This window comes from Salvia hispanica, chromosome 1 (assembly GCF_023119035.1).
Source record: "Salvia hispanica cultivar TCC Black 2014 chromosome 1, UniMelb_Shisp_WGS_1.0, whole genome shotgun sequence".
NCBI lineage: Eukaryota > Viridiplantae > Streptophyta > Magnoliopsida > Lamiales > Lamiaceae > Salvia > Salvia hispanica.
In genome coordinates, this window is record NC_062965.1 from 8,730,462 (window position 1) to 8,745,927 (window position 15,466).

The 15,466-nt window shown below is 36.6% G+C and overlaps 2 protein-coding genes across 2 annotated transcripts; both read right to left on the minus strand.

The window, feature by feature from the left end:
• Nucleotides 1–3,306: 3,306 nt before the first annotated feature.
• Nucleotides 3,307–7,524, minus strand: LOC125202641 (putative disease resistance protein RGA4). Its single transcript, XM_048101091.1, has 2 exons — nucleotides 7,099–7,524; nucleotides 3,307–6,350 (listed from the first exon to the last, which is right to left on the minus strand). The coding sequence occupies exon 2, from the start codon at nucleotides 6,328–6,330 to the stop codon at nucleotides 3,610–3,612; it is 2,721 nt and encodes a 906-aa protein (XP_047957048.1). The 5' UTR covers nucleotides 6,331–6,350; nucleotides 7,099–7,524; the 3' UTR covers nucleotides 3,307–3,609.
• A 3,019-nt stretch (nucleotides 7,525–10,543) lies between these two features.
• On the minus strand, nucleotides 10,544–11,860 carry LOC125186575 (beta-D-glucosyl crocetin beta-1,6-glucosyltransferase-like). The gene has a single exon (XM_048082961.1). The coding sequence runs from the start codon at nucleotides 11,858–11,860 to the stop codon at nucleotides 10,544–10,546; it is 1,317 nt and encodes a 438-aa protein (XP_047938918.1).
• Nucleotides 11,861–15,466: the final 3,606 nt, after the last annotated feature.

Here is a 15,466-nt window from a genome sequence, read left to right on the forward strand (position 1 = left end):
ACTCTTGTGGTGGGACTTAGATCTGCAAGGGACATATGGTGTGCTCTTGAAACAAATTTTGCCAGCCGCTTAACTGCTAAAGTGATGCAGTACATACAACAATTGCACAGATTGAAGAAGGATTCACTCAAAATGAGTGAGTATCTCATCAAGATGAGAACTTATTTTGATCTTCTTGCTTCAGTTGGGATATCAGATGGAGAACAAGTTTTGCATGTTTTAGGAGGTCTGAGTCAAGCATATGACCCAACTGTCTCTGCTATCACATCAAGGTCAGATCCATGGAGCTTAGGTGATGTGAGATCTTTCCTCATGAGCTTTGAAGCAAGGATGGAAACAACTAGAGGAAATGCTACAAATATTGAAGGGTCACAACCTACACTCAATCTGGTATAATAAGCTGGACAGAAAAGAAAAGAAATATTCCACCTCCTTACTATAACAAATTTGATAATGGAGGAGGTAGAGGTGGATCAAGGAACCAGAGGAGAGGTCGAGGTGGCAGAGGTTTTGGAAAAGGAGGAAACAAAGGTGTCTACTAGCTCTGTGAGAAACCTGGCCATTCTGCAGCAAAGTGTTGGCATAGGTTTGAGCAAAACTTCACTCCTCCTCTGGTTCAATTCAGAGGAAATGCACCTCAACCACAACAAGGCTACTTCAATCCCTCGGCCCACATGGTGCAATATGTTCCAAGGTCACCTTCTGCCTCATTTGTTGTTGGAAACCGGTCGGAGTTCAATTATGATGTTGCATCCTCTACAAGCTGGTACCCGGATTCATGAGCAACTCATCACAAAATAGGTGATTGTGCCTTTAGTCCCCATTCAGCTACATTTTCTAGAAAATTTCATCTAAAAAGTCTTTTGCGTGTCCCTAGCATTAGAAAAAATCTTCTTAGTGTGTCTAAATTTGTTAGGGACAACTCAGTATTCTTTGAATTTCACCCTGACTTTTGTTTGTCAAGGATTTGTTCACCAAGCAAGTCGTGCTCAAGGGAATCCATGAGAAAGGGTTATATCACGTTGACCATTCCCCAATCAAGAGAAGCTGTAGCTCCAATCTCCCTTCCAATCAAGATATTCCAACTGTTCTGTCAGCTTGGACTCTTCCAACTCTAGTAGTAGTTCAAGTTGCTCTTCTAGCCTAGATATTGCCTTGTGGTACAATAGACTAGGTCATCCTACTCTAGATGTTGTTAAAGTTGCTTTGAATGATTGTAAAATTCCATTTGTGTCAATGAAAACATCTTCACTCTGAAAACATTTAGAGTGAATTAAGCAAATGGTCCCTGAACTATGTGTTTCGCACGCAAATAATCCCTAAACTTTAAAAATATCATAGATAGTCCCTGAACTAAGGTATAATTACATTTATAGTACTTTTTCACTATTCATCACAATTTTGCACCAAAAATGCCCCTAAGGCATAGAGGGCATTTTTGGACATTCATATCTAGATACTGAATATGCTATTTTTCTCTATATGTCTCTAGTATTAGATATGATATTCTCTTATAGTTTGCACACCTAAAATGTTATTTTTCACTTCAATTTTTTTCAATCACTTTATGTCAAATCATTTTTCTCTCTCTTTCTCTTAAACTATTATTAAGTAAACAAATTAAAAAATTATGAAATTCTTAAATATATTATTTATAAAAATTAAAATTATAAATTTAATTGTTAAAATAATTTATAAGTAAATATAATTTTGGTTGGGATTTTATTATCTTTTTAATATTAACAATTTAAATTTTTAACTAGCCCTAAATTTTTAATTAATCCAAAATTTTTAATTTTTAATATTAAAAATAATTGATTCACAATCAAAATTAAATTTAGATACAAGTTATTTTAAAATTATATTTTTAATTTTAACATTTTTAATTAATATATTTAAGAATTTCCTAATTTTTTATTTAATTTTTTAACTTTCATTTTTTTCTTTCTAAAAGTTTTAGAGAAAGAGGATCTGACGTAAAGTTATTGAAAAGTGAAATGAAAAATATCTTTTCAGGTACTCAAACTATAAGAACATATCGTATTCAATACTTGAGAGAGAGAAATTATCATATCTAGGTACCTAGATATGAAAGTTCAAAAATGTCCTCCATGCCTTGGGGGCATTTTTGGTGCAAAATTGTGATGAATAGTAAAATTGTACCATAAAAGTGATTGCAGCGTTTGCGTACGAAACGCATAGTTCAAACCCTTTGTGTAAGTTCACTCTTTTATTTATCCTCAACCTAGTAAAACTGAATATAAATAAAAACATAACAAAAAAAGTGCAAACACACATAGATAACCCTAATCCTTATTCTAATGATAAAGCCTAATACTCTACTATACGATGAAATAAATCACAATCAAAATAAATCAAGCATTGGGATTTCCTCACACTCTTAGCAATTCGTAAGTATTATCCGAATCAAGTTATCAAGTGGTACCCAAGAGCCTTAAGAGAACCATCTGGCCACACTGCCATCTCCTTACACCATGTTGGAAATGTTTTGTCTTTAAATCCTGAAATATTCAGCACCTTCAGATTTGCATGAGGTTGGAGGCCTTTCAACTCACTCTTATCATTTCTTTCATCGACACTATCCTTGTCCCATGTAAACATCAATTCCGACATGTTTGACTTCTGCAACACATTTGCTTTCATTGTCTCTTCCTAGTCATGCACCATATCTGTAGTGATCCTTTGAGATTCTTAAAATTTCCAAGCTCTTCAATTTTGTGGCCCATTCTAGGCCCACTTGTTGAAAATGGCAATAGCCTAAAAGACACAATTGGACAGTAACAAGAATGCAAACGACACAGGATCTTTACATGGTCCGGCAATATGCCTACGTCCACAGAAAACAAGATGAACTCTTCTATTATCTTACCAAGATTCAACAAAAAAGTAAAATAAGAATGAAGAACACTATTTGAACTCTCACAATCAAATCACAAGATCGATACATGAATTCTCTTACTAACTCTTCCTTTCTTTCTCAATCTTTGCTGTGTTGTACGTTTAGTTAGGATTGATCCTTCACTTTATACCCAAGCTGTTGGTCAAGCTAAATCAGGTAGGTATAAATGACATGCGGCTGGTCCCTCTGCACCTAAGACCGAGCCAACCACACTTCATGGCCACACAACCAACAATATATGTTGTGGTTCACTAATTTTTCAAAATCTTGTTGTTTGGGAATTAAGCGCAGGAATTTTTTTGATCTTGTTCTGTGTCATGTGTGTATTATATCCCCTTGAAAATGCATAGAAAAGAAAAGGACAAGTTCATTGAAATTGAGTACAATCAAAGAATCTGTATGAATAAAGTGTTTTAATGTATGAAGGAAAAGAAAGAACATGGAAATGACAGATGAAGAGAAGAGTGGCAACTTTGCTAAGAGAGAGAGAACCACCCCATTGCTTCAATAAATTTTTTCCTCAGCACAATATCAAAAATGATACTTACTTGCTACAACATTCAAATGGAGACACCATCAACCATGATAATGGGGTGTCAATTCTTCAAGACGAGAAGATGATTTAGGGAGGCAGTCAATTACTAGCACAGGTAGATTCTTTAGGCTCCATATTCTACCAATCCGAGTGTCTAGATTGCGGGGGTGGATGACTCTAGCATTTGACATGGCAATTCCATCAGCTTTTCACACCCTTTAATTGCCTGCTCATGAAGGATTCCTTGATATATTTTTGCTCCGCAACTTAGACTCTTCATCGACTTCAAATTTGGACAATCACTGATAATCAACTTTTCTAGTGAATTCAAGGTATCCAGCCCATCTGGTAATTCACTCAACAATGGGCATTGTATAATCTCTAAATTTGTGAGACTGTTATTGTTATAGAATAACAATTTTGGCAGACATTGTAATCCCTCTAATTTGATAAGTGTGAGAGATTCCAAATTTTTGAATGAGGAATTTATGAACCTAACCTTCTTCAAGTCAAACAAATATAGAGATCTAAGATTAGGTAAGTGCTCCAGCATTGGGATTTCCTCACACTCTGAGCACTTCATAAGTGCTATCTCAATCAAGTTATCAAGTGGTACCCAGGAGCCTTGAGAACCATCCCGTATTGCCATCTTCATACACCATGTTGGAAATATTTTGCCTTTGAATCCTTTAATCTTCAACACCTTCAGATTTGCATGCGGTTGGAGGCCTTCCAATACACTCTCATCATTTCTTTCATCTTCTCTACCATCGAACCACGCAAACACCAATTCCCACAAGTTTGACTTCTGCAACAGATTTGCTTTCATAGCCTCTTCCTTATCACGCACCCTTTCAAGATTCCAAATCTGTAGTGATTCTTTGAGATTCTTCAAACATCCAAGCTCTTCAATTTTGTATCCCTTTTGTATGCCCACTTCAAATAGCCACAGAGTTTGAAGACTAGTTAATTTACCAATCTCTGGAGGTAACTTTGTAAACGGCGATATACAAAGATGTCTTAATTTAATCAAGTACTTCAATGTACTTGGAAGTTTCTCTAACATTGTTGCTCTTAATGTTTGCAAGTGATATAGTTCACCAATCCACTCTGGCAAGTTTTTAATTTTGGTACTTGATATATTAAGATTTCTCAAATGTATCAAGTCCCTAACCGAATCAGGCAACTTTGTATAACTTAAGCCAGCGAGAGTTAAATTGTGTAGATATTTGAAGTTTGAGAACATGGTACCAAAATTTTCACCTTCCAAGAGTAATGTTCGCAAATGCTTGGCCACCTCTTCCGGAATATGACTTGATTCTTCTTTGAGAAACATGTATCGAACTAGGGTGTTGTCATTTGCACATAAAACCGAAGATGCAAGATCATGCACAAGATCGTGCATCACACAATATTCCCTTCCAAGATAATATCTATTTGCAACTTGCAACAAAGAGTTCTGTAGAAGCACATTATAAAACATGTCGCCCATGAACTCCATATCATGTCTTTGGCTTGGTTGAAGAAACCCTTCTGCCATCCACAGTTCAATCAGCTCCTCTTTCACGATTTCTTGACCTTTGGGGAAGATCGAACAATACGCAAAGCACTTCTTGAGTAATGGTGAAGGCAAATAATCAAAACTCAATTTTAATATTTTTGAGATATTTTCACCTCCTTCATCGTCTGAGAGCCAGTTTTCTTTGATGGAACGCCACTCTTGTTCGGACTTGCATCGGCGAAGCACACCCCCTACTACATTGGCAGCTAAAGGCAAACCCTTACATCTTGTTGCAATCTGTCTCCCAATATTCTCAAATCTTGATGAAACTTCTCCATTTCTATCACAACCATTTGCTTTGATTATGGACCAACAATCATGATCAGATAAGCCTTTTAAAGGATGAACATGAAATGGATTAGCAATTGAAGCAACATTTTCCTTCCTGGCAGTGATGATAATGCAATTTCCCTTGGTAGACGTAACTCCCTCCATGGAATTCATAAAGTCTTTCCATTTCAACACATCTTCATTCCAGACATCATCAAGAACAAGAAGATAAGTTTTTTCCTTGAGAGCTTCTTGAAGATTTTTCAGGATAACTTCCTTGATCTCAACTCTATCCCCCGTATTTGAAGTCAACGTTGAAAAGATTTTGTTGAAAAGACTGATAGGATCAAAAGTTTGAGAAACATAAACCCAAATAAGTGATTTGAATCGATCCTTTATGCTTTCGTGACTGAAGACTTTCTTGGTCAGTGTAGTCTTCCCCATACCCCCCATTCCGACAAGAGCAGTGATGGTAAAGGTCTGATCTTGGGGGATATGGGTGAGCATGTCAACTAGTTTAGGCACATCATCATCTCTTCCAACAAAGATTGGATCACAACTGAACGAATTAGTCTCGATGGAAGTATGAGTAGTAACAGCAGCAGGTGCATTTAAAATTATCCTTTGAAGGCCAAGATCTATTCCCCTTTTGTTCATAGACTCAAAATCTGCATTGATTTTTTTTATTGTATGGGCCATATTACGCCAACCTGAACTGCGACTAAGGGAAGAGAAGTATGATGCTACCCTATCCTTGCGTTTCATCATTTTCTTCACCTTTTTGTAGAGAAGATGATAGCTGAGTTCGTCTAAGACATTATCAGCATCGAAAGCCACAAGTTCAAGCTCTCTCAACCAGAATTTGACGGCATCTTGGGTGATGGATTTCTCCTCAGCGTCAATCAAGAAGGCTTGGATCATGCCCAAAGTCCTTTGCAGCTGTTGGGAATCTCCATTGAGACCTCGACGTAGAGAGTACTCTTCCTTCAAAACGTTGATCAGGTTTTGGACAAGAACTTGGATTGCAGCAGCACCTCCATCCATGGTTTCACAGAGACACAGATCTAAAGTATAAGAGAAAATGCTTTTTATTTATTTGTTTTGTTTCTTCGTAGATGATTATTCAAATACTCTCTCAAAATATATTAGACTCACCCATCATATTATTGCTTATAACTTGAAGCACTAAAAATAAAACAAAATAAGGTTCTTTGAATCAGATCATGACAACAAGCATCTGACAAATGAATCTAAGCTGCCATTGCCAAACATAACAATATAATAAGTGGCTTAATTGTCAATTATGTAGGCAGTTTTAAATTACAACTATTGCTACCTAACATGATGATATATATAATCCACACACGCGATTCTAGTTGGGTACACACATGAAAGGTTAGTTGAAAGTACTGAATTAATCAAACATAACAGAATTAATTAGTAGGTCGATAGTAGTTGGCAGTTTTTATTTTTATGTATTAGTATGCTCAAATCAAAGACGGTCAGTATATTCTGCATTGCATAGCAAATGCATCTAGCAAAAGCAAACATACAACAACAAAACGACAGTAACACTGTTCAACTTCAACAAGTAGACATGTTCTTCTTTTTCAATCTTTTTTACAATTAGAATCAATCGGATGTATAGATTTCTTCTCAAAATTCTTGAAACATATAGAAGAAAGCCCATATATTGTTAGGAATTTCATGTCACCATCTAATCTAATGATATGCAGCTAAAATAAAATACAGATCTAGACTCTTAACAATAATGTATGTTGACCAGTTAAACCTAACAGTTAGAGAACTTACTTTTTGTTGTGTTGTGTGTTTCCACGATTTGATCCTGAAGTTAAATTCACCACGATATCCACACGTATTATGATCCGATGCAGGAAATATTCCTGGTATAATTTCGATAAGAGAATGCTAAGAAATGGTGATGGAACAATTCACGATTTGGGTATGTTTTCTACAAAGTTATTTTCAGTGATTTAAACCAACTCCAAAATATGTACAATAAATAGGAAAAGGGGATGGAACTGTTCTTTAAACCTTGAAGCTCTACTTCTCTACCGTAACTGACAAATAAAACGTTGAATCAGAGTTGATAAGAAAGAGTTTTATGAAAATTTGCAGAATCCACAACACATAAGATGAGAAAATCCATATGTTACAACACTAGGGTACGAAGGTGATTAATTACTAACTTGTTTTATTGATAAAAAATGAATTCCCTCAACAGAATATAAAAAAACTAGATTCAATCAAAGATGGTGTGAAGGGAATGGTTGCGCCTCTCAAAATCGATACGTAGATATAACTCCGGTAGGATGTAGGCATGTAGCTCTGTCTCTCTCTCTATCCCTCGCCCTCTTCAAATAAAAATATTCCGAATTTAAATTTGAGGCATATAGCTATGAAAATAATAGAACAAGAATACACAGGCACTTCAAGTATTGAAAATCCAAAGCTAGTGGATATTTAAAACTATGTATTGACCATAAATTAGTCATTATATAGTTCATTAGGTTGATGACATAATATGCACATTCACTAAACTACTCTACAAGATGCCTTAAGCATATCAAATGTACAATCAAATATTGGCTCAACAGTGTCAGTACATATGGTCTTTAATATTGGCTCAAATAGTTTATTTCACATGTACAATCAAATATTGGCCCAACAGTGACATATATGGTTATAATCAATTGCTAAGAGATCTAATGGTTAGTATAAAGTGAATTACATTTTAAATTTAAAAAATTATTAATTAAACTTAAAGAGTACTCTTCGTCCCATTAAATATGCAATATATGGGAATCGGCACGGGTTTTTATGTAGTGTTGTTTTGTGAGTTAATGAAGAGAGAGTAAAGTATGGGAGATGAAAAAGTAGAGATAGAGATGTTTTCATTTTAGGAAACGTTTCATTTTTAATGGGACAGACTAAACAGGAAAACGTTTCATTTCTAATGGGACAGAGGGAGTATATATTATTGTCAATTCTTTTACTCCCTCCGTTCCATAGAAATAGGCCTTTTAGGGTTGGCACAGGTTTTAATGTTTAATTGGTAAAGTTAGGGATGTCAATGTAGCCCGCAACCCGTGGGCCGACCCGAATAGCCCGCCAAATTTACAGGGTTAGGGCTGAAAATTTCTAGCCCGATAAAATTACAGCCCGATTAGCCCGCACCCGATTAACCCGCAACCCGTTAGGGCCAGACCCGAAAACCCGATGGGCTGGCCCGAAAACCCGATAAAATTTCTATCATGCTATTTGTTTGACTCTAATTCGACACTTCATTGATTATTTTATAATATAGATTACTAAAAAAATAACTTTCAATTTTATATATTAAATATATAAATTATATATTAACATAATAATGGATATACAAATTAGAAACTTCAAAAATTCACTGAAAAATATATTTAAATTTCTAAAACATGCTTTAAAATTTCTTTGATGTTTATGTTTTATTTTGCATAAATATAAAATATTAGTATTTGATCATGTTTATATTTGAGTTTAAGCATATATCTCAAATTTATCATAATTAAATATTTTACATTTTATAAATGTAACTAATTTTCACCATTATTTATTGGATTGAACGCGCGCTAATTTTATCGGTAGCAACCCGATTAGCCCGCTGGGCTAGCCCGAAACCCGAGCTTTTAGGGTTAGGGTTGAACTTTTATAACCCGAAAAAATCACAGACCGATTAACCCGCACCCGATTAACCCGCAACCCGAATAGGGTTGGCCCGAAACCCGGTGGGCTGGCCCGATTGACATCCCTAGGTAAAGTAAGAAAGAAGGAGAACAAGTAGTTGAAATTGTGAATTGTGTGGTGGTGGGACCATAAATGATAAAGTAAAAGAGAAGAACAAATTTTTTTACCATAAATGGATATGGACTATTTGTATGAGAGAAAAGGAAATATTACATATTTCTATGGGACAGGGGGAGTATATGGAAGTCAAAACTATCCACTTTCTTTCTCTTTAAAATCATCTTAAAACTTAAAATTTACGTAATTATTTTGATTTAAACTATTTTTTCATAAAAATTATATCAAGGTAACTTTGTAAGGATTCTAACGAGATCTCAATTGCATGTTTTCCGACGATGATCGGATGATAAAATTTTATTAAATTTTTTTAATTTTTGTATATATTTGATAAGCATGTTTTATATCAACAAATGCATCAACATTTATCAATATAATGCATGTACAATATCAATAAAATTGTGTTGATATTTGTAATACACAATGTTGATATAAAAAGAATCGTGAAAATTATTATGTTATAACAGATTGACTATTTTGCCCTTTTTGTTGATATTTATCTACTATTTATTGAAATCTATGAGCTTTAATCACATAATCACATCCACTCACCTTAAGATATAATAGTGTAAAATTGCTTTTAGTTATGGATTAGATGCTATGTGAATTTTAACATGACCCTATCTAGTGTTTCTTAATCATATACATGATGAGTGCCGGAGCCAATATGGTGCTTGACTTAGTGAATAATCCCTAATCACTACATTAACATCCCTATGAAGCACAATAAAAGCTTGATTAATCTCTCAATATTTGACAACTGCTTCGTCTGCGAATAGAAGTCTCGTTTTCTTATTTTGGTCTGTCCGCAAATAAGAGTCCCGATTCATAATTAAAATAAATAGTTAAAAGGTTTCACATTCCACTAACTCATTTCGCTCACATATTATTTGAAACTAATATATACAAGTAGGTCTCATATTCCACTAGCTTTCTTCTATCCACTTTTCTTAATACTCCTCCTGTCTAATTGAAAATGAAACTTTTTCCTTTTTGAATTGAATTGTCCCACTAAAAATGGAACGGTTCCTAAAATGGAAACATCTCTATCTCTACTTTTATACCTATCTTATTTAACCCTCTCTTCATTAACTAACAAAACAACACTACATAAGATCTCGCGTTGATTCCCAAATATTTCATGTTTAATGGAACGGATGGAGTACTTCTTTAACATTAATTTCTTACAACTCTGCCTTTATATTAGTGTAAATAGATTCATTATAACTAAATCATCCGACATATACTTGGAAAAAAAAATCAGCCCCAACATAGTAAAACTGAATATAAATAAAAACATAACAAAAAAGTGCAAATACATAGATAACCCTAGTCCTTATTCTAATACCAAAGCCTATTGCTTAATTATACGATGAAATAAAACTAACCAAAACAACAATCATTTATTGGCACATAACCTTGACAGCTCCTTAACAACTTGATCAATGGCACCAACTTCCTCTATTTCCATCTTCTTCCTCCACTCCCCAACCCTCCTCCTAATCACCTCCCCTCCCTTCCCCATCACTTTCTCCACTGCCTCCGCCACCGCCCCACCGTCAATCTCCCCGTTCCCTCCCCTGGCCACCTCCACCCCAATCCCGGCCTCCACCACCATCCTGGCATTCACCGTCTGATCATACTTCAACGGCATTCCCACCACTGGAACCCCAAACCACACACTCTCGGATACCGAGCTCCACCCACAATGCGTCATGAACCCTCCCACGCCCTCGTCCGCCAAGATGGCTGCCTGCACCGCCCACTCCCTCACCACCACCCCTCTTTTCTTCGTCCTCTCCTCAAACCCCTCCGGCAGCTCCCTGGCAGCTTCCCCTGCAGGTGGCCGCGCCACCCATATAAAGCCAACATCACTCTTCTCCAACCCTTTTGCTATCTCCACCATTTGCTCCTTAGATAAATAATTCTCACTCCCAAAAGAAATGTAGAGAACCGACCGTGGCTTCCTCTCTCTCAGCCATTTCATGATCTCCAAACCCTCACCCTCCGGTTTCGGAACCAAGACCCCGGTAAACAAAACCCTCCTCTCACTCAATTTCGAGAGGTAATCCGTGTACTTATCCTCAATCCCACCACAGCTCTTCACCAAAACAATCTCACTCGATAATCTCAAAACCCCAAAAGCAAACCCTTCATCCTTGTCTTGAACCTCCTCCATATAAGCGCTCTGCGCAATCAAATCCCTCAACTCGTATTCCCTTAACCTAATCTCGCTATGAGGGAAAGACTCACAATTCTTGTGCGTGTGCATGTGGTGGAAGAAGGCCAGCGAGGTCGAATTCGTGGTGGAGAAGAACACGGCCGGGATGTTGTACGTGGCGGCAGCCTTGGCCGCCCACGGCTGGAATGCGTCATAGATAAGCAAGTCGGGTTCGAGGCTGGCAACGATGCCAGTGAACACGGGCGCTGACATCTGGAATGCCTGAAGAAGGAGGGGCATGAGGTGGGGAGGGACATTCTTGTTTGTGTGATAGTGCGGTGGGAGATCGGGAAGTGATGGGAGATTCAATTCGACTAGCTCGATCGAGTTTGGCAAATTGTTTTTGATGCAGGCGAGGTTGATTGGTGTGGAGCAAAAGTGGATGTGGAAGTTTCTAGAAGAGAGCTTCTTGGCTAGTTCGAGGAAGGGGAAGAGGTGGCTGTGGGCTATCCATGGGAACATTAGGATTCTTAAACTAGGTGTGTTTGAGGCCATCTCTCTCTCTCTCAATCCAGATTCAATGTGTTCTTTAATGTATGTATTAATATATGGTGGTTTAGTGTTCTAGCTTGTTCAATGGGTTATCTTGCTAATTGCTGTGATTTCGAATCGCTATATTTTCTCGCACTTTGTTATCATTTCGACATGTGGAAATTTTCTAACCTTATTTAATGTTCAAAAACTTGCCAGAGAATTAAGTGGAAATCGTTGAAATTATCCTCTTCGTAGTTAGCTTTTGTTTTGCTCATCTTTGGGACACTGTTTGTAGTTTTCTGTTATTGAAAAGAAAGATTTAAGTATGGTGTACTCCCCCCATTCCCCATTATGTGTCCTACTTTAATCCCACGGTATTTTTCTTGTATAACTCTTTAGTGGTGGTAGCTGATTTTCCATGAACCATTCGATTTTAGAATTATGTACTTTATCTCTTAAAATAAATTGTAATTTTAAGATTTATATTTAGATAATTTAAACATTATAGGATTTGAATTATGTAATTTTATGATTTGCATTACGTCATTTTTTTAAATAAGAATGTCAACTTTTATAGTATTAAAATAATTTTAAAGTAAACCTGTTGGACAAAATTAAAATGTTGGAAAAAATTAAAATGAAATAAAATGTACCCTTGCAATTTCTCTTTCTCTTGAATGATATAAGCCTCATTCTCAATTAACAATTAGGGGTGCATCCACGGGTATCCGAACCCGCTTTTGCAAGTACCCGAATCCGAAAGTTCAATACTATTATACTACCCAATCTCGACCTGTATAGTTATATGGGTATTCCGATATCCGCATCGGTTATCCCGTACCCGCAGTTACGGGTACCTAAACCCGTTCGCTGTAATTTTACATGTTTGTAATTCAAAAATGAATTTTGGGATTGTTGCTACACTATGATTTCATAATTGTGTGTTTTACAATTTGCTATGTTTGCACAATTTCCAACTATTAACTATGCACAAATATGATGATGTCTAATCTCCTACTTACGGATAATATGATTAGAATGTGAAAAACAAAAGAAATACTCACCTTAATTAAAAGACAAGTCAGCGAGAAGATACAATAAGGATTAATGTTTATCGACACTATATATTTAAAACTAAATAACTAATTTTTTTTTTTTGAAAACCTTAACCATAAAAATACCGGGGTATTAACGGGATGATTGGGTATACCCGTGCGGGTATCGGGTATACCCATACCCGCAAAACTTTAAAATACAATACCTGATCCCGTCCTGTTTCCTGCTGTCACCAAGTAGCAGGTACTTGATACCAGCCGGGTATCGGGTCGGGATGAGAATTACCCGTTACCCGCTACCCATTTCGACACTCTAATAATATAACTTTTTCTTCCTATCTCTATTATTTTATTTATCAATCATGCATTAAAATTCATGTCATCCCAAAAGTATCTATTTTTATGGGACGGGAGGAGTAATAAAGAGCATCAACAAATGCTAAACAACTAAGACCATATCGAAGCTGCTATAATTTTTTGTGCTACATTAGAAACCTAATCATTTCTCCACGACTCTAGCTAGATAAATTTTTCTTAGCTCATATTGTTGAATATTTGTGGACCATTGAGAGTTGGACTTATATATTAATTATTTGGGCCGGCCCCAATCAAATTAATATTTGAGCCCAAGACTCTGGTGCAGGCCCAATGTGATATTTGGCCCGCAACTTACCTGCTTGCTTGGATGGCCGCCACGTAGGCAGCTCCACGTGGATCCTGGAGGACGGCCGTTGGATGACTTCTCTCTCTCTCTCTTCGAATCTGCTCTTCCTTCTCTCTATCTTTCCGGCGACTCTAGTCGGAGTTTTCCTTCAAGCTTGTGTTTCCACCAATGATTCTCAGTTTCTTAGAGATCTAGTGGTTAGTTTGAGTGTTAGGCAACTTCTTCGGTTTCCTTTTCAAACCCTAGGGTCGGTCTTCTTTCTGTGACCGATCTCCTTAGCTTGGAGGTGGTGTTGTGAGAGATATTGGTGTGTGACGGTGTTTGGAGAGTCTTGTGGTGGTCCGCGTGTTGAGGAGGCCTACTGTGGTGGTAACCGGTGAAACTTAGGGTTTCTGGGGTCCTTGTTCAGTAATACTCCCTTGTGACGGTTGGTTGAAGCTTTGGGGAGGTTCTTGGCCCGGTGTAGTCGCCTGTTGCGACCTTAGCCATATTCCAGTGCTTATAACTTTGTCTTACTTGTTTTCTTTGTGTTTAGATCCTGCGGGATCATTCTTTGTGTTACTAACATCTCTACTTAAGTGTGCAGGATTATTGAAGAAGATGAAGACTCAAAGTTCTGTGTGATACTTGAACTTAGTCTAGGGTTCTTCAATTGTAACTCCTTGTACTAGTGTAGAGTGTAATCTTAGTATCACTCTTGTATTGGCTTGTATCTCTGAGATTAGCCATCTCGGACCCAATCAATAAAAGAGGTCCCGGTAATTAGCGAATCCCGAGTGATCTGATCCCTACACATATCAAGCACGATAAAGATGGCATTTATACAAAGCGCAGATAAGTCCATATAGAGCATATATCTGGTGAGTGAATGAAGAAAGAAAATCCATAAAAAGAGGAAAAACACCATGTTCTAATAAGAAAACATCTCTCTAGTCTTACCAAATCAATAGCTCCTGCACGAACACAAGCCTTCGTAACAGTAGTACAAAGTGTACTGTTAAAGTCACTAGTTTTCCTCCCGCGCTATGCGCGGTTCCATATATATAAGATTCCATATAAATATAAGTATTTTTTATTGAAAAATTGTTCTTTAATTCCATATAAAATAAGTGGATAATAAAGTAAGAGAGATGATTTTTTGCTAAAAAGAGAAATGACTCATTTCTAGTGGGACATCCCAAAAAAGAATATGACTCACTTATCCTAAGACGGAGTGAGTATATTACTTAGAAACACATTAATTATAAGGGCCCCATAGTAGGAATACGTCGTTGAGATTAAGACAATTTAATGGCCTCTTTCACCAAGGTATTGCATCTTGTATTCAATTTATATCATGAGAATTTAAATTCCGATACACAATTTTATGCTTAAATCACCCATCTTTTAGTTTAAGATGCATCCAAACATCGTTTTGCACCAATTTATAAGCCTCAATTTTATAGAGTTAAATATATAAAAACAGATTTACAACTATTAATGATTATCGGACAACTATTTTCGCAACAAATACATATTAAGCGCAGAGCATTATAAATACTTAGCATATACACCAAAATCTAAATGGTAAAAGTGGTGCCGTTGAGCAAGCGGTTGTCGCTTCCACCTTACACAGCAAGAGCTTCGCCTCTTTCGGTCGACCCCATTAATTCTCTGCCTCACGCTCGATCTCGCTGCGACATACTTCTCTGGATGCTGTCTCTAGCTCCACCTCGCCCTCGACTGCTGCATGGCCTTGCTAATACAGCTGATCAATTACTATGTGGCCTCTTAATTCTTAAGAGCCTTTGAAATTAAGTTTTTGTTCAAATTTGTTGTGTGGAAGAATGCTTAAAGATTATAGCTTTTTTTATAAAGGCTGAAGCTTGGAGGATAAGCTAATACACATTAGATACAACCTTCTCTTTT